The sequence below is a fragment of the Phodopus roborovskii genome, unplaced genomic scaffold, assembly GCF_943737965.1.
Source record: "Phodopus roborovskii unplaced genomic scaffold, PHOROB, whole genome shotgun sequence".
In the NCBI taxonomy this organism is placed as follows: Eukaryota; Metazoa; Chordata; class Mammalia; order Rodentia; family Cricetidae; genus Phodopus; species Phodopus roborovskii.
This window is the reverse complement of record NW_026126511.1, coordinates 39,385,791-39,405,622: the sequence shown is the minus strand read 5'-3', so window position 1 is coordinate 39,405,622 and position 19,832 is coordinate 39,385,791. Positions and strand designations below refer to the sequence as shown.

Sequence of the window (19,832 nt, the reverse complement as noted above, 5' to 3'; positions counted from 1 at the left end):
GCAAACTGGGCCTAGAGCAGATGGAAGGATAAAGTGACAATGTAAGTAGTTAGCAAACTACAAAGCCACACACAGTGTCACCACCAACGATAATGAACATTCATGTGATTCATATCTTAAAACGCAGCCACTGGGAAGGAATCAGCAATTAGAATGCCATCAGGGGTTCTGCCCAACAGCCCCGGCTTAGGAACCCACCTGCCCCACCCTGCTGCTCACAGCTCCCCTATGGATCTGGTCCTCGGCCACTCAGCAATTTCTACCTAGAGCATTTACTGATTCTTATCAATTCACTCATATTAGCCTTTTACTTTCCACTTTTGATTTTCTCACTTCAAAAGGAATGGTTCCCCCTTTTCGTTAGAACTGAACATACATGTAAAACCCACTTTAATTTCATCATTGCCACAGAGCAATTTCAGTTCAAAGTGTGTGTCACTTATTCAAGATTTCTTGAATTTAAAAAAAGATGGGAAACAAAAGCAAGATGTCTATTCAATGGTTCAACAGCTACATTGACATTTTTATCAAAAAGTGGACATTTAAACTAAGTCTGGTGTTACCTCAGGAACGCCAAGTTTTCTGCATGCTTCCAAGAAGTTTTCCACGTTCCTCCTGCACTTGGCCATGCTGAGTTTTGGCTAGAAATGCAAACATACAGAAACAACATGGTATTCAGACAAAAGCTATCCAGAAACATCCATCTAGAGATAAGAAACTTAATATTGTGGGTCATATTCTTGGACTGTGTGTGCGTACACAGACATTTATATGTGCGTGTTTGAGAGATGTTTGGATAGACACAAGTATGCAATGTTGATGTGCTGACATATCTGTATGCATATGCTGAGTTTTCTGCTCACACATCTAAGTATCTGCCTATATGCACGCACACATGCACGCACGCACACACGCACGCACGCACACACGCACACAAATTCTATGGGACCATACAGTTGGATAACACATTAGTTCACCTAAAAATATACCACAAATGTCACTGTATTGGTTGTCTACTCCACACACATTGCATTTGGTGCTGAAGGTACAACAATGGACCAAATGATGGACCAAAAAGACACAAACCTTGGGCCACACAAGCTCTAGTGTAACTGGAAACAATAAGTGCAAAGAAAGTATAGGTGATAGCTATTCCTGGTGACAGGTTTGCAATGAGGGAAAATACAAAGAAACCAAATTCTCATGGGCCATAGCAGGAATGTGGTGGGCAGCGGGGTGGGCACCATGGGTCCAGGTTCTATGGCTACAGTAGGGATGGGTCTATCAATAACAGCTTGAAGGCCTGGCAAGATGGCTTAGTAGGTAAAGGTACCTGCTGCCAAGCCTAATGACCTGAGTTCCATTTCAGGACCCACACAGTAGGAGACAAGACCCAACTCCTGTAAGTTATCCTGTGATCTCCATATACCCACTAGGACAAGTGCATGCCTCTGCACACACACACACACACACACACACACACACACACACACACACACACAGAGAGAGAGAGAGAGAGAGAGAGAGAGAGAGAGAGAGAGACAGAGAGAGCTCAAAAGGAAGCATGACTCCTGATAACAGCAAAGAGAGCCGACTTTATGCCAGTTTTCCTCTATCTGGCATTACTTACAACTGCAGGTGAGGGCACATGGATGCTGGCGACAGACCGTGGGCGGATGTGGTTGGCCAGGTGGCAGAGCACGACACCGTCCATGAGTGCTGCCCCTAGGTCTTCATGTAGGGTCACTTTCAACCTCATTTCGATGCTCTGGGGGTGGAAAGCAGAAAGAGTCCATCACAATGGGAACCACAGCCAAGAGAAGTATTAAACACAGCTGTACGTGTGAACTAGAGCACTGCTCTCAATGAGCTGAGCGGACAAGAGTAAGATTGTCTGGAGGTAGGGAGGTGGCTCTGTCAGTAAAGGATTCGCAAGGACCCAAGCTTGATACCAGAGACCAAAGAGTCTGGCATGGTAGTGTATGCTTGCAATTCCGGCTCTGGGGAGGTGAAGTCAGGAGGATCCCTGAGGCTTGCTAGCCAGTCAGCCTGGTGAGCAGGGTCCAAGCCAATGAAAGACAGACCCTGACTAAAACAAAAAAAGAAAAAAAAAATTAAGTATAGGTGGTACCAGAGAAACACCTGAGGTCATCTCCTGGCGTTCACACATATGTGCACACAAACACACTCACATGTACATCTACACATACACACACACCTCAGACACAGAAGGTTTATAAAACACTCCTGTTAAATATTTTCAACATTAAAAAAGCCCTCTGTATAAAGACAGATTGATTCAGTTGTACTGAAAAAAAATGCTTTAATTAAAAACTGCAGAAATAATGAAATCCTTTTTTAGTTTGTTCCTGAGACAGAGGCACATGTAGCCCAGGCTAGCATCAAACTCTCCAGGTAGCTGAGGATGACCTAGAGATCCTAATCCTCCTGCCTCCACCTCCCCAGCACTGGGATTACATACCTGTGAATCATTTAAGTTCAATATTTTCCTATCTTTGGTGATGAGACTATAAAAACAGAAAGAGTGGATTGATAAAAATCCAAATCTGGCTCGCTCGGTGTTGACATGGGATGGGAGGGAGATGATGGGAAGCATTTTAGTTGGGAAATCAATTAATTACCCTTATTCTAAATATTAAACTTGAAATGCTGAAATGGTTCAGCAGTTAAGAGCACATACTGCTCTTCCAGAAGACCGGAGTTAGTTCCCTCCCCCACGTCAGGCTGCTCACAGATGCTCTAATGGCTCTGACTCTGCAGGTACTGTACTCATACGCATGCCCGTAGACATATACATAGAGCCCGTAGACACAACAGTTAAAAAAAATAAAATTGAAACAATGCAGGAGAATTAGGAAGCAAGGCAGAGAAATTTCATACACTATTTGCCAAATTTTCCCAGTGACGACAACTTGCAAAACGACCATGGTATTGTGTGTGAAGGCACACAGGGATCTCTCACAAGGATGCCAGGGGACTGATGTCCCTTCTTGAACTCTGCACATGTCACTCCTTCACAGGCTCCCAAGCCCTGCCCATCCGTTTTCACATTGCTTTCTCTCTGAGCCTTAAAGTCATGTCCATCACCCTGTCATTCCGGCTCTTCCCTCCATCAACCCCACTCTGCTGTGCTCATCTCCATCAGTTTTTCTTCATTTTGGACAATGCATTTTTCAGTTACAAACTTCCACTTGGTCCTCCTTTGCTGGTTCCTCGGTGATCCACTATGGCGTCTTCTCCTGTGTCTCTCACTGAGGCGCCTCTGCTGTGGCTGCTTGAAAATCTGTCGCACAGTTCTAGGCATTTCTTTTTTGGCCTTCAGTGCTGGGGATCAAAGCGGGGTCTTACTTGGTAGACAAGTGAATTCGACCCCACCACTCTGCCAAGAAACAACATATCCAGCCTTTGTCAGGTAAGTTTAATATCCTTGCCAGATCAGAGCTGTCATCTGCGGGCAGTTTGCTCACAGGGTTTATAATCCTCCCCAATCGGCTTGGTTTGCGGAGTGATTTTTCAATGGAAATCCGGGCACATTTTGAACTGTGTTGTGAAATTCAGATTTACTTAAAACTCTTGTTTTAGATAGCTGTGTTTAAGGATACTGGTCCGGCACAAAAACAAAGACTCCTACTAAGTTATGGCGAGACTAAGGTAGAGACTTAGGTTTTCCACTTGGCCTCGGAAAGGGTATAGGGTAGTAGCAGTCTTCGTCCGGGTAGGCTCCACACAGGTCCCCCCCCTGGCTCCTTACAAGTGAGGGTGAATTTCTGGCTTCTGCCTTAGCTTCTCTGACACCACTCTAATGGCATGGCTGCTGACTTGGCCTTTGCTAGCAGGGAAGCTAGCTCCTCTTCTCCAGTGTCTAGCTGGAACAGAGCACCGTCTGAAAGCTCTCTGTCTTGCTAGACCACCCGCTGCCTAGTTGTCTGGGCAGAGGACACAAGCCTTCACTCTGCGAGCATTAGTGCCTCTGGCTGCAGAGAGACACAAGGTAAGAAGAAAACCCATCGAGTTCACGTCCATGCTATTCTTCAACTCAAAGGACACTGCCATCCTTGCCTGGCCCTGCAGGGCAGGTAGCTTGTGTAGCATGTGTGCTTTCTGGGAGGACTATAAGCACCCATCATCACATCAATGCTGCCTGGCAATGGTGGTTGTGAGGGCAAATCTTGGTCATCAGTTTGTCCGCATCTGGAATCAACCAGAACACAAGCTGTGGAGCCCTCCTGTGAGGGGTATTCTTGGTCAGGTTATTTGAAGCAGGAGGACCCATCTGTATGTGGGGACATGCTCTGATGGCAGCTTGGATAATCGGACCCGGAATAAGGAAGCTTTGCTTTTAGATTCCAGCAGCTCTGCAGGAGCCCTCCAGGCTTTCAGTTCCAGATTCAGTTTGCTGAGACATCGAGCCTTAAGGATGGAGCAATTACTGGATCCTCTGCCTCTCCAGTGTGAGACAATGACAGTTACAACTACTTATGAGTCAATCTAATACATTCCCCAATTGTATATGTATATATATTTGATTAAAATAATTACATACATTAAATAAATACATACTCACGTAGTATATATACGTGTGTGTATGTGTGTGTGTCTATGTGTATATATTGATTAGAAGCCCCCAACTTATAGAGTGGCCAAAAAACATTTGTCAGAGAAAGGAGAGGCTTCAACATAAAATCTGTGGCATCTCAGAAGCTTTCCTTCCTACTCTCTGTGGCCGTAACCATGCTACTTCTCATTGAATGTGAATACCTTACACACTGCCTTCCACAACTGACACTGGCAATGAGACTGTTACTTTCTTATACAAATATATTCTCCTAAGCAGACAGAAAGACCTCCGAGTGACCTTGAAGGTCCCCAGCACAGTGGACACACAATCCCATTCCCTACCATCACTAAGCTGAAAATCTTAGATGACATCCAGGCAAGGCTTCACCTTCAACAGGAATTCAAAAGGCTTGCTTGTTACAGGGTGGATTTAAAAGCCCTGACCCGCTTGGAACACAAACTTCAGGACACTAGCTAAATGCCTTTAAACTAATGACATATTACCATTAAGCAAACACCCTGCAGGCATTCTTTTATAGGATGCCAGAGCCCCCTCATGGGTCTTCCACATAAGCAGAAACTGAAACTCAAGGTCCAGTGACTCACTCAATAACAAACAGTCCGGCAGGGACCGACATAGCTGGACCCCACACTGTGTGATACTTCAGGGCTGCTCTGACCCTGAACACCACACCCCGTCACAGGCCGCCCCCCCCCCCAGTACCTCTCGGAGCTGCTCTACCAGCTCCTTTTCTTCTCTCATCTGCTCCATTTTCCTCCGAATCGTAAACTGCGGGTCTATGGATTCCAAATTTCTCTGAGGTCTTAGAAACACTGTAATAGAAACGGGAGGGGAAAAATCAGACCATATTGCTCCACGGCGCTATCCCTATTTCAATTAAATAAATTATTTATTCATCCCAGATTATTTATCTTTCACAGAAGCAAGGAAATTCCAGGTTCACAGCAAAGGTGTGATGTGAATACTCAAAGGGAAACTATCTCTTGAGTTGTCCTAGGTCGTGTGGACTGCAAAGTTGGTTATGTGACGACTGACTGAATAGACTGGATTCAGGGATGGGCTTCCGGGGGGTGGGGATGGGGTGGAGATGAGAGCGTGCCATCACCCAAATCTCTGTTCCCACTGTTTCTTCTGTTCTAACTGATATTCTAATCGTATGCTTTATCTTTCTTTAAATTTAAATTATATCAACTAAGTTATTAGAATTGTTTTATGTGTTAGAAACAGGTGTAGGAAATTGTTTTTGCTGGCTTCACGTTTAATAAGCCTCTATCAAGAACTAATTGATGATATTCTGTACTATACATTTGAGGAATGGAAAAATTCTACTTTTTGTCCCATCACCCTGGTGTTCAATAAGCCAGCTCTTTACAGATGCTCTTGGATTACCGTCCCAAAGGGGGGCTGGACTACAGGTGGCTTCATTATCTGGCTCAGGGGCCTTAGACTTCCTACCAGAGCAGTAGCTGGAAAATGCTGCTTCCTCTGGAGTAGTTCAGAAAATACATGCTCTCAGGGCTCAGCTCAGCAGTTAAAAGCACTGCCTGCTCTCCCAGAGGACCAAGGTTCAATTCTATCTCCCACATGGTAGCTCACGATTATGTTCTAGAGGATCCTACACCCTCTTCTGGCCTCTGAGGGAATCATATACATATATATATATATATATATATATATATATATATATGTATGTATATATATGAGATAGACATATATATGTAAGACAAAACATCCATATGCATAAAATGAAAATAAATAAATCATTTTTAAGTTAAAAAGGAAAAGTATATACTCTCCAGAGCATGGAGTCCTGGGTTCAGTCCCCAGCACTGTATAGAACAGAACAGAACAAATAGACGATGGAAAAAACTCATAAAAATCATATGCACTAAACTTCTATGTGATAATATCAGTTGGGATGATTAAAATACAGCCTGTATATGGCTTTCTGCCATTTTTGCACCTTTCAAGGAATGCTGGGAACAGAGTTTCTAAAAGCAAGTACACTAGGAAACATTTGCAAGGCCATTTTTGCTGGCTACAAGGAGATCTCAGTAACCAATGAGAACACAGCTCTTCTCAAAAGTGAAGGTGTGTATGCCAGAGATGAAACTGAGTTTCCTTAGGCAAGAGATGCTTAGGTGTATAGAGCAGAAAGCAAGTAGTGACTCCCGAAGGTAAACTGAACAAAACCAGAATGATCTGGTTTTGAAAGATAACGATTCATGGACACAGTGAACTGGTTCATGGCAAATTCCAAAGCAACACATTGCAAAGGCCACTGGATAGGAGATCTGGGTGACGCTGCATCTCTGGAAGATTTAAGCTAATGAAAAGTAAAAGAATGAAAGTGGGTTTGCAGCCTCATAAATATATGCTACTGTGAAGAATGATTTTAGGGGCTGGGCAGGGTGGCATGCCTTCTACCCTGGCACTTAGAAGGCAGAGGCAGACAGATCTCTGTGAGTTAATGACCAGCTTGGTCTACACAGTGAGTTATACACCAGCCAGAGTTAGACAGTGAGGCCCTGGGGGGGGGGGGTAACGCAACTGTAGCAAGAATCTTAAGTTCTTTTTTTTTTTTTTTTTTTTTTTTTTTTGGCCTGGAGACACAAAGCTGTTGGGGCTGGGATGGTATGGTTCTCTCTGCTCATGTTTTTAGATTTGGCTGGGAGGTGATGGCAGTGCTGAGTCATTAAGGACAGTTTGTGCAGAGAATTCCCATGTCAGAAATCGCCACCACCTAGTAAGTGGCATGGAGACACCACAGGTACAGGAGTCCCAGCCACTGTCTTTTAAACGGTGCTCCATCCAAGGAGTCTATGACACTCATTCTGCCACTTCCTTCAAGGTCACTTTAGAAACGACCCCAGCTTACCACACTCTGAAAATTAATTATGGCTTGCAAATACAACACTTGGGGGGGGTAAGGACTCGTGCTCTTCCTGTACTTAAACATTTACTACTGGGAGACTGTATCCATCCGGGTCCTGCTCCTTTCTTTCTACATGCACTCAAAGATGCCAGAAACAGCACTGAGATGATGGGACATGCGATTCTGTAAATATGTTTCTCATACTGGTTTAACGAATAAAGCACTGTTGGCCAATAGGAAAGCAAGATAGGTGGGACTAGGAGACGAGGAGGAAAGAGGAAGTAGTAAGGAGGAGTCAGGATGGAGAGTCTGGAGAAGGGAGAACCACCATTCCTCCGCTCTCGGTAAGACCACGTGGAAATACATAGAAATGGGTTAATAATTAAGACAGAGCTAGCCGATAAGAAACTAGTAACTGGCCAACAGAATTATATCACATACAGAGTCTCTGTGTGTTAATTGGGGCTGGCACAGCGGCGGGACCAGACCAAGCGGCGGGTAGAAAAATCTTACTCCTTACACTATGATGCTTGGGTAGATGAGAAGCCTGACACGGTCTTTGACTCAGTTCTTGGAGAATGAGGCTGACCTAGTGCACACAAGGCTTTTCCACAATGATAGAATGGAGCGTGCACCCTGGATTTATGAGGAAAGTGAACCAAGAAGTCACTGGTAAAAAAAGCATGCCACAGGAATCTCTGAAGTAAGACCAGTAGGAAAGAAGAAAGGAAGGAAGGAAGGAAGGAAGGAAGGAAGGAAGGAAGGAAGGAAGGAAGGAGACACATTAGAAATGACAGCTGCACAGCAACAGGAAGAGAAAGGCAACGTAAAACCTAAAAGCAACCTCATCTTGCAAAAATATTAACTAAATTCTCCAAAAAAGCAAGGAATGTGGGCAGAGCTTGGGAGTGCACCCACATGTCACCAATGGGCACCTCGACTCCACTCCAATGGGCCTACTGTTTTCTTCAGAGGTCATTTCCCTTTTGCCTTTATTCTTGGGGAAATCTTATCTAATGTATACAATCTGCTTGATATGTTCAATATGTTTTTATTGGAGGATTGATTCTGAATATGAGAATATGAGGAAGTTGAAGGAACTATAAACTCTGGTTTAACAATCCAAGCGTCTGTGTTGCCAGGGCCCTGCGAGGTATATCAGGGTTCTGCAGTGAGGTCTGGGTTTTCATTTCCTGACATGCCTGTTTATTTTAAATTCCCATGCCTCTTAAAAACAAAACCTGCACACTGGGGTGTTTGTTCTGTGAACAGCAAGCAATCAAAAAGCATTACAGGCATTTCAACTGTAGTTTAGAGTTTTAAGCAAATACTTCAAGTGTACATATAATTATTGGAAATGAGGAGTATAGGCAGTGTATACACCAAATTAGTTATAACTTCTGTGGACTATTTAAGAATTTTGAAGAAACTCTTTCAGCTTATAAGCCTGCCAGCTTACTTTTTCTGAAGCCAGTCTTGAGGAAGACTGACCCATGGAAGAATCATCCTGTCTTGTGTTCATTCTCTATCACAGCATTTCAAGCGCTCCCTACTCAATTCCGGGGACTGAAGGGTTAACTTGAAGTTATATTAACAATATTAAAAAATTGTTAGCACCTGCTTTTCAATGCCATCCTGTTTCAACGTAAGTCAAAAAGAGGGAAAGCAAGCTCTGTGAACGAGTGTGCACGCATGTGCCTCCACGAATATGCACTTGAGCACAGGAGAGGGGGCAGATGGTTGAGACACAGAGAAAAAAATGAACTCTTTGCTGCTGAATTATTAGGGAATAATCATTACCAGTTACAACAGACCATAAGGCTTGCTGCTTATAGTTCATTCAGCAGAAGACAAATTTCTAAACACAGGCCTGTGGGGGGTGGTGAGATGTCTGTCTGTCTGTATGTATGTATGTATGTACGTACGTACGTAGAAGGGGGTATTCCAGGGATCTTTCCATCCTTTCTATGTTCCAATCACTGGCCTCCTCACCTTATCTCCATAATCTCTACTTCCCAGGAGCATCCAAAGGTGTTTATCTGTGTGTATCTCTTGGCACTCCTCACTCTGTATTACGGCACTATAGACAGGACTCTGCAAGAGCCCGAAGGCATGCTCTACTGCATCCCACAAAGAAGTATGCTGAGACAGGTTTGTTGATGAGTAAAGGAAACAAGTGTTTCGACTCTCTCAGGAAGGATGGATGCATCTGAAGAGTTTATAGAAATTTCCTTGTCCTGATGACTCCTCTCACAGAAAGACCCCAAATGACTTTCCAAATTTGAATACATTAGCCTCTGATATAAAAGTTACACAACAGTAGAGACTGTGTGTCTCTTTCAGAGGTGCATGTGTGTTGGAGATGTGCTTAGCACGGGACGGCACTTTACAGATGCAAAAAACAAAATTCTTCCTCCAGCTGTTACCTTTCAGTTAAGGAAGGAAAGCTTACTAGTTCCAAAGCACTAAGTGAGCTTTGGAACACTTCATTGATACAAAAACAAAACACAGCAAAACAAAAAACCTCATGCACTTTGCATTCAAATTATGAGTTTACTAACCTACTCACTCCTATTACCAAACTAAACAGAATTAAAGGAAATTTCATCTGTGTGAAAGCATTAGGCTTTAAAATTTAGCTTCCTCTTTCCAGAAGTTAAGAATGTGGGCTGGAGTACCTTTTAATACATTCAAATTCAAGGGCAGAAATGTAATGTCTGTGAACACTTACAGGCTTTAGATTTGGGTTCTTGGAGGTTAGAAATCAGGCAAATAAAGTCCTTCATTTCCTTCTTGTGCTCCAAGTGAATCAGGTGCATTTACGGCCCTTCAAATGCTGATATTTCCTCTCATATTATCGTGGGCAGTTTACTGAACTTGGATATTGTCAATCTTATGTCTACCATGTACCATATAAAAAGATAAACACAAACAAGTAAATGCTTAGACTCAATGCCAGTGTTTGCCTAATGTGTCTGAACCTGGGGGCCAAACATTTGAACCTGAAGCCAGTTGAAAGCCACTGAGGAACCTTACACAGACTCAGGTTCCCTATTTTTGTAATGGGAAGAATGACACCTTAGTGCTATACTGTCACCACAAAAGAAACAAGGATGTCTGTAAACTGGCCAGAGGTGGATGCCCATTCATTCACTCTTATAAGAAGAGCAACTTTAAACAAGTCTAAATTAGTACCCATGAATTCACCTCAAATGAGAAGGCAGAGATGGCTCAAAAAAAAAAAAAAAAAAAAAAAAAAAGCCAGGATGGGTTTTTACCTTCCAGGTAAAAGGGGGAAGGGAAGACTAGGCCACAACAGAAGGTGTAAGAGCTAGGTCAGAAGAGGGTAAGTTCTCAGTAATGATCAGACGGAAGAAAAGCCACCCCAGCCTGTGGCACAGGCAGGCAGAATCACAGATGGACTACCATGCCGTCTGTCCCTGTCAGGGGGGACTGACTTCCAAAACTGTGGTCTCCAAACACCCAAGGTTTGTCCAGCTTATCTGCCATAAAAAAAATCTCTTTAAAGAATATATTACAAAGAAAACAATGAATTTAAAATGAGTTCAATTTGGAACAGAATGTTGGAAGGGATTTAAATAAAAAGAGAAGATGTTGTGTGCAAAATGAGGCAATAAACAAAGGGATGAATATTCCAAGTTTGCCAAAGTTAGTAACTAAAAATTACTATGGTAGTCTAAGCCATCGTTTACAAGGTTGGACGGCCACAAGTGTCAGACAATGAAGAAACCGGGGAAACAACATACATGTGTAAATAAACACTGTTGAACATGCCAAGAAGGCCTGGTATAGAACACTCTGTTCTATGGAAGTATCTAGAACAACATGGAAAGCATGTTTGCCATGAGCCTCAGCTCTTCTACTGGAGCTAGAAAACATACTGTATTCACTAGGCAAAGTCTAATACACAGAGGATGAAAATGTGTGTCACACTTTGGACAAATTAAAGAAAAATGAAAACCACAAAACATCTGACATGATTGCCCAGTCCAGAGGAATACTGAAGACAGTCCTTTTTTATTGCTGTGGTATCATGTGGCAAATCCCTGGAATTGTTCAACACAGGGGAAAAATAGGTCATGTAATAAATACAAGGCTGTTTTATTTTTAGATGCTCACAATGAGTATTGGCTGTGGACACAGAATTTCTAATAAAAAGAAGGCCTGGCCTGGGGCCTTGCATGTCAGCAATGAATGTAGATTTGTCTGACAGGAAAGAGTTGAAGAGATGGGAATGCAGGATCCATGATCCCTATCTCACAAGTATGTGCTCATATCACCTGGACATTCTGATATAGTCAGTTCACATACCAACACAGGAATTTTGCTGTTTAAAAGTTTTAAATCTTTCTCAAGTTTTTAAAAAAATCCTCCGGTTGCAGACAGCATTTCCCAGGAAATAGCAACTCATACATAAATGTTTCATACTGGGTGTATTTCCGGTAAGCAACATCACACCCATGAACAACCAGGTGCTAAGAAAAAGCAGAAGCTCCTCTTCATAAATGCTCATCTATTTTTAAATAAAAGAACAGCTTATCAAGAAAGTTTCCAAAGAACCATCCTCAGCTTCCAGAATTTAAAGTAGGGTGATGTAAAGTTGGGGGAGGGGGGTTGTCTCATGATTTTTTTTTAAATTGGGCTTATTTGCAGAGAAGAACATTAGACCCCCAGTTCTCAACCTGTAGATCACAACCTCTTTGGGAGTTGAACAACTCTTTCACAAGTGCTGCCTAGGACCATCCGAAAAAATCAGATATTCACATTAGAATTCATAACAGTAGAAAGATTACAGTTCAGAAGTAGCCACGAAATAATTTTATGGTTGGAGGTCACCCCAATATGAACTGTTTTAAAGGGTCACAGCATTAGGGAGGTTGAGAACCACAGATTTGGACAACTATGGAGTACCAGTATTCCTTGTAGAATTAGTCTATTAGAATATGCGTTATTCTTTAGTAAGTAGGAAATTTGGCTGAATTTTAAGCAGAGATCACAGCAAGTACTCCAACTTTATCTTCCAAGTACTAACCATATTACAGACGGCACACCCAGCAACCCAAACATATGCACCGCTATGCCTGGTGGTTATGTCTCACATCTCACTTCTCTTTAATATTTCTTCTGTCACTCTGTAGTTTGAGGTAAAATGTTCACAACTAGTATTAAACCATAACTGAGATTGGGACATATGTGGCATATAGTTCTAAATTATTTTACTTTTTTATCTTGAGCCCTTTAATGAGACAAAGTTAGGATGTCCATATTAAGATTCACTTGGTGTCCCCAATTTTTAAAAATGTACGCATTTTATTTTTCAGACTAACTCAGTATCCTTTAATGTGTGTGAATTCATATGGAAAAAAGTATAAAAGTCAAATGCATAAAAACTTTGAAAAGAAACGGGGGGGGGGAAGTAATTTCTCTTCATGTTTAGAAACGTCTCCACCTCAACATTATTTTCAGTGCAAACTCTAGGATTAGCCATGGAACCTTTACATTGCCTTCAAAGCCCACGTGGTAAACAGATAATAAAAGACCAACCTTATCTGGGTGGGGAGGGGCAGGCTCCATTATATAGACTCAGGTGGCCTCCCCTGTCCTGTGATTATAGGAGTGTATAACCACACCCACATTCTACACCCAAATGTGTGAGCTCAAATTTTTGTAGATGAGCATGTCTAAAACCCAATAAAAATAGGTAGAGAAGAGAGTACTGTGAATCCCTCCCCAGACTCAGCACCCATGGGTATGTAAGCTGTCACGTCATCAACTGTCAGGCAGCAATTCACATGCGCTTGTCTGGACACTGCCTTGCAGGCTTCCTAAGTACTGAGCAGGTAGGTGTCTACTGGCCCTAGCTACACACACAAAGCAATGTGGGGCACAGTCACCGAATCATTCACAAAAGCATTGAAGAAGAGACAAAGCACCTACCATTGTCACTGTCTCCTTCAGATGGAACACTGTAGCTAGAGTTGTCCCATGTATGTGCCTGTGTAAGTTTGTTGAAGGAGATAGGAGGGAGAATGAGGGCTGGGTCTGCAGGAGAGCGAGAGAGCCGGGCGGACAGTTGCACAAGGACCAGGGGAAACCAAAGGGGCCGCAGCATTTCACACGTGGCATAAGGTTCGTATGGAAATGGAGTGGATTTCATTACATGGGGTATAAATTCAAATGCACAATATAGGAGAATGAAAGATGGCGCATGGAATAAAAAGAACGATAAAAACTGAGTGTTAGTACTCATCAGTCACATACTTTGCATGCAGTTAATATCCTTAATCTTAACAGCTCTGCAAGCCTGCAGCTTAGAGGACTAAAGGGTCATGGCAGCAGACGAAAGGAAACTTATAAATTTATGCAATTGAACGTAAAAGGCCTACTATACACCCTTTGCAGACCCCTTCTAATCAACTAATCAGAGGATACAACCTTGAAATTCACCCAGAGCTGTGGGTCACATCAGACAAAGCTCAATTGGATAAATATATCTGCTATTTACAAACAAAAGGATTACAAAAAGCGGTCTATGTTTTAATCCTTTTTAAACATCAAGACAGTAGATTTTTAAAGACACTGCCATAAGGTTTCATAGGGTGTTTAATTAAGAACTGACCTTACCAACTATTTCATTAACCCTTGAAATGCCTTAAACTCACTTTTCATTGTTGCTCAGTAAAACTTTTGAATATTCAGTCCACATACAAATAAACCTAACCCGCTAACAGAAGCAAAACAAACTAAACAATCACACACACACACACACACACACACACAAACCACCACTCAGGAACTTCTGAGTTGGATATTTATAAAATGATAGCACATCTTATTTTTGTGCTTAATATCCAGATATTAATTTCAGGGGTGGGAAGGAATCTGTCATTGGAAACATGGAGAGAAAATAGTATTTGTTTTCTCCGGCTTAAAAATAACACTTTATTTTTCATCTCCACACAGAATTTGTGCATGGTGCAAGGTACAAGGCAATCTCTGACTTGGTAAGCTACGGCTGGACTCTATAAATGCATTAAAAATCACCAGATCCATTTTACAACTAAATCACAGGGTTCAACATTCAAAAGACTACTATATCTGGAGACGCATCCAGCTTTTGATTCCAATTATGAAATGACTTTTACATTCTGCAGAACTGTCCCTAAGGCTTGAAAAAGTCTGCAGCCACATATGAAGCAGAGAGGGTGCAACTGGGGTGACCTCCATCTCTCCCAGAACAGAGCTGGGATTGTGGGAATCACAGTGCAGCCCAGATTTAGCCATATATGCCTAGTCTCAAACATGAGGAGGCCAGCCAATTTGAGTTTTATGCTATTTCTCCTACACTTTTACTCTATAGGGCTGGAGATATAGCACACTTGCCTGGATATGCAAGGCCCTGGGTTTAATTCCCAAGACTGCAAAACAAAAACATCTAGGAACTCTGATCACTTTAGAGGCATTTTTCCAACTGTTTTTTTTTTTTCTTATATCATTCTAATGGCCAGGAAACCCCCACACCTGGCCACACACTGTCCACCAATCAATATGCTTAAATAACAAAACATTTCCTTTCTAAATGAACCATCTTTGTTTTTCCCAGAGGATCCTTTATTTCAAGCCAAAAACTTGTAACTCATACTGTGGTCATGGCTTTTCCCCCCAAAGCCAAGAACACCTGTGTTTTGTAACAGGTGTGGTCACAAACATGTGTCCAGGTCCTTTATTAGAATCCACTTAAAAGCATCAGTGGACAGCAAGTATGAAAGAAACAAAAAATTGTAAAACAAAGCAGGTCCTAAAAAAAAGGCAGATAGCACCCAAACTGGAAATACATAAAGAAATGTATTTTTCTAACTAGAGTCCTTTTTTAAAAATTGAGGGTAACTTTGCACATTGTATAACTGTTTTTCTCAATATAGTAACACAAATTAAAATCAAGTAGGTCAAAGAGTAAGATGCTTTCATAAGAATTTCTCTCTCCGATTCCTAACCATTCACACACTCCTTCAAATGCTCACCCTCTTGTGTGAGTCAATGCAGAGACCTTACCATGCTCAGAAAGCAATGGGAGACATCGTAGGTAGGACTCTGCTTTCATGCTGCCCCTGAGCTCATCAGGGCACCAGGAAGGTTTAGGGTAAAGGGAAGCCCTTTTATTTTCCGTGAGTGAAATGTTCAAGGGACTGTTCCTTCCCTACTCACATGATCCCTTTGCCACCCTTTTTTGCCGTGGTTCAAAAGAAAGCAGGCTGCCCACTCCTGGAAGCAGGGACCAAACAGCTCCATGCAATCACCTGACCCTCAAGCTGCAGCAGTGCTGACGCCAGGACCCAGGCTGGCCGGAAGTGGCAATGTTCCTATTACTCAGGCAGACACTGGAAAGGCCACAGACAAACTATCCAAGTTATTCGGTATAAGAATCAGCTGAGACTAACATACCTGAGCGAGGCTTCAGGCCAAAAGGAGCTGTGATGTTTCCAGTAGGAGACACTGCAGGGGAGTTGTCTCTCATCTACGGGGTGAGAAGGGAAGACAATATGGGGAAATGAAGAAACAGATGTACTTGTACGGTCAAGGATTATTATAAAAGCACTCTGCATTTTGCTGCATTGTAACGAAGTCTTGAATCAAAAAAAAAAAAAAAAAAAAAAACAGTTTGTGGGGCTGGAGCAATGGCTCAGTGGTTAAGAGCACTGGCTGTTCTTCCAGAGGGCCTGGGTTCAATTCCCAGTGCACACATGGCAGCTCACAACTGTCTGTAACTCCAGTTCCAGGGGATCTGACATCACATAAGCACACATGCAGGCAAAACACCAAATGCACATCAAATAAAAATAAATACATTTAGAAAAATTTGGTGGAAATGTAAGAGGTAGCCGACAGAATGTTTGCAGGCGCCTTAGTAAATTGTGTTACTCTGGCTGTTTTTGCTGTTGCATAAAATTTTTTACTGTAGTGACAGAACACTGGTGATCCACTTCTCACCCGACAAAGCTAAATGCGTGTGTGCAGGCATCCCAAAGGGCACACCTATGGATGCCTCTCTAACATGGAGATGAAACAGTTAATGCTTAGCAGACCGCTCATCTTCACCAAAACAGCATGCTGACCCATCACAGGTATCAAGGAGTAAATGCCATCTATTTGAATGATTTTCTCTAAAGACATCCCCATATCTAGTTTTCAAAAACTATTTCTCATTAATCTTTAATAATATAGACAGCCAAGTGAATTTATGACAGCGAGTGACAGCTAATGAAAGAACTCAGAAACCTTCCATTAACTCATTTATCCCAGTGCTAAAGACTATGCATTTCTGTGAAAGGTATTTCAGTGCACTCTTCATGGAAAACCTCAGCTTCTGTTAGTCTTCGGGGATCTTACCTCATCTGGAGAATACTGGCTCCCATTACTCTGTATCGTTAGGTCATTTTGCACCTTAAGGAAGACACAAATGCATAAGTTCTGTTACTCTGTGAGAAAGAGGAGGCAAGGACTGCATCTTTCTCATTCCCATCATAGCCCTGGCCTCAGAAGCACACACTGGCAAATGCTGAATTAATTCAAGTGTTAAGTAGCGAAGAAGGTTACACTATTTTCTAAAACTATACAGCTGTATTCATAGGGAAAAAAAAGCATCAGAAGATAGCAGAGACTGGGATGACAGAGACCCATCATGGAGACCCTCCCCAAGGACCTGTGAACATGTCTTACCTGGCCACATTACCACCTGCCTGCTGGGTCCCTTCTCCATTTTAATTATGGATTTTTAGAAATGGTCCAGGCCAGTAGTTCCAAAATACACAGAAGCACATTGGGGGCTTTCAGTAAGTGCACATGCCTGAACCCCACATAACCTTGAAAAGCCTTTCACTGACCATGATATCAGTTTGCTGTGGCAATCAATCACCGATAACGAGAAACACTAGGGAACCACGCCAGGCTTGCATGTGATCGTTAGTACATGAAATGTTTAGGGATAGGTAATCACATCTTCAGACATGCCACCATAAAAGTATAAATCTATGATGTCCATTCTGTTGAAGAGTGCTATTAAAAGTTACCCCTGATTTTCATGAACCCAAGTGAAAGCTACATGTAAAGTTAAGATGCCATTTATGTCCCTATCCAGTTAAGGGTTTGGTGAGAACTGCCAACAAGGGTATCATGCCTACATCTTAAGCAACTTCTTCCACTTTTCCCCACTGTCCCCCTCAAAACCCTTCTCTCTTCAATCCTATTTCTGTACAAGCCTGCAAGGAGCATTCTTACTGGATGGATGCTCATGCTACCCAATTTCATGTGGCCAGCCTTCTGCAGTACTGTTTAAGGGAAATCATAGGAGTGAAGGCAGACCCCTCTACAAGACTTGCCTCACCTCTCAGCCATGGCTACACATTGCACTCAGTCCTCCCAGACCATCCTCACTCTGGGTCCATATCCAAACTGGCCACAAACCAAGTGTCCTTCCTCTTGTCATACAATCCTTTCCCAAAGAACACAGAAAATAGATGTAGGATAGCAAACCACACCGTATTCTTCTTGGAATACTTTCAACATCAACCTTTTGTACACTCAACAATGTTGCTACTTCACAAGCCTCACACTCCAGTCCTTAACTCCAAAAGGGCCACACCCAGCATGTATAGGCAACTGGCAAACTGATAGGGGTCTGCTGAAAGGGGGTGTAGACATGTAACTGAATAACAAGTGAGACCCCAGAAGCAGGACAAGTGGCCTCAAGAAGCCACACCTTCCTCTTCCTTCATCTCATGACTCCCTTTTTGCATCGCATCGGCGTTCACATCCCTTCCTTTTGGAAGTCATAGGAACCTGCCTGTTATGGACCCAGAGCTGCCTTGAGAAGGAAAATAAGAAAGCCTTAAGCCAAACATGGCTACTCACTGAAGCAAAGGAAAACAAGCTCACAGCATTCTAAAATAGCCAAGAGCACTATAAACTGAACGGAGATGAGTTCAGGAAATTGGCCCCTAGAAGCTCTGGAAATCTTGAAAATGGCTAGGTTTGGTTTTGAGACAGGGCCTTACTATGTAGTTCAGGCTCACCTTGAACTTGAAATCCTCCTGCCTCAGTGTGAGGATTAAAAATATGCTCCACCATCTGCAGCCAGACAGGCTGCACTTTTGGGTAAAGGCTGTAGGGCTGGGCCTGCATCAGCCTGGCCAAAGCAGGAAGTTCACCCTGGAGGAGAAGGTGTGGCTGCTGCTTGGATGTTAACAGAGTTGCCAAATGAAAATTAGATACAGACAAAATCCTGAACTGGTCTCATATCCATCTTCTTTATCCTTTCCAAACCCTTTCCATATTCCTAGAAACATTGCTCATGAACTCACAAGTGTGCTGGGCTTCTCGCCTTCTGCCAAGACAAACTTTTAAGGAAAGGTTTGATGTCATTGGGCCTCACTAAAGTTTGGAGTGTAACAAGACTGAAAAGCGGGAGGCAACACAGTATGGTGAAATTGCTGGGCCTACCCATTACCATGGCAACTGATTCAGCCAGTCACTCAACCTTGAATTTTATGTCCTGCATCCATGAATGGGTCATGCATTTCCTAACAGTCATCTGCAGTATGTATGGCTAAGAGCAGGACCCCGATGGTCTTTGCAGTAGCATCCAGAGAATACTTATTGAAGAGATGGCAGAAGAAAGTCCTGACTACATGAAAATTTCTGTTTTACTCCTGTGTAAAAAATGCACCAATCCAACCATCACCATTTGTTTCACCCCCCCACACACACACACTTTGATTTTTTTGTTTGTTTGGGTTTTTGCTGTTGTTGTTTTGTTTTGTTTTTGAGACAGGGTTTCACATCGCCCTGGCCTGCCTCAAACCTGTCAGTCAGTCAAATCTACCACTGAACTCCTGATCCTCCTGACTCTGCCTCCTGAATGCTGATGATACTGGTGGACACACCCATGCCAATTACTGAATGCTTTCAGTACAACAGTTAATCAATTACTTCAGATTTTATTATAAAGTAGACATTACATTAAATGTTTTGCAAGCTAGCATAGGTGCTCTGAACCTATTAGCAGCAAGCTAGGCAAAGCAACAGTGCTCACCAGGGTGGGTAGCTTAAATGCATTTTCAAATTGACACTGTTCTTAACTTAGCAATAGTTTACTGGAAACAGAAATCCACTGTAAGTCAAGAAGCACCTGTGTTGATAAGGCATGTAGAATATGAAGCACGTGACCCTGGCACCCAGCAAAACCTCCTTTTGCCCAATATCAGGAATTTTGTGAATAGGGTCACAATGTTAGAACTGTGCGCTGGAGCTACAGTGAGGCTACTTTTTGTCTAGAAGTCT

General features: G+C 42.6%; 1 protein-coding gene across 1 annotated transcript in view; it reads right to left on the bottom strand.

Moving 5' to 3' along the window:
* The window catches only part of Lrch1 (leucine rich repeats and calponin homology domain containing 1), a 178,178-nt gene that overhangs the window by 19,275 nt on the left and 139,071 nt on the right, over positions 1 to 19,832 (bottom strand). The window contains exons 14-18 of the mRNA XM_051195379.1: positions 16,884 to 16,937; positions 15,939 to 16,011; positions 5,303 to 5,412; positions 1,631 to 1,768; positions 564 to 641 (exon numbers count right to left, since the gene is read on the bottom strand). Coding sequence (XP_051051336.1) covers positions 564 to 641; positions 1,631 to 1,768; positions 5,303 to 5,412; positions 15,939 to 16,011; positions 16,884 to 16,937 — 453 coding nt within the window. The remainder of the gene's footprint in view (positions 1 to 563; positions 642 to 1,630; positions 1,769 to 5,302; positions 5,413 to 15,938; positions 16,012 to 16,883; positions 16,938 to 19,832) is intronic.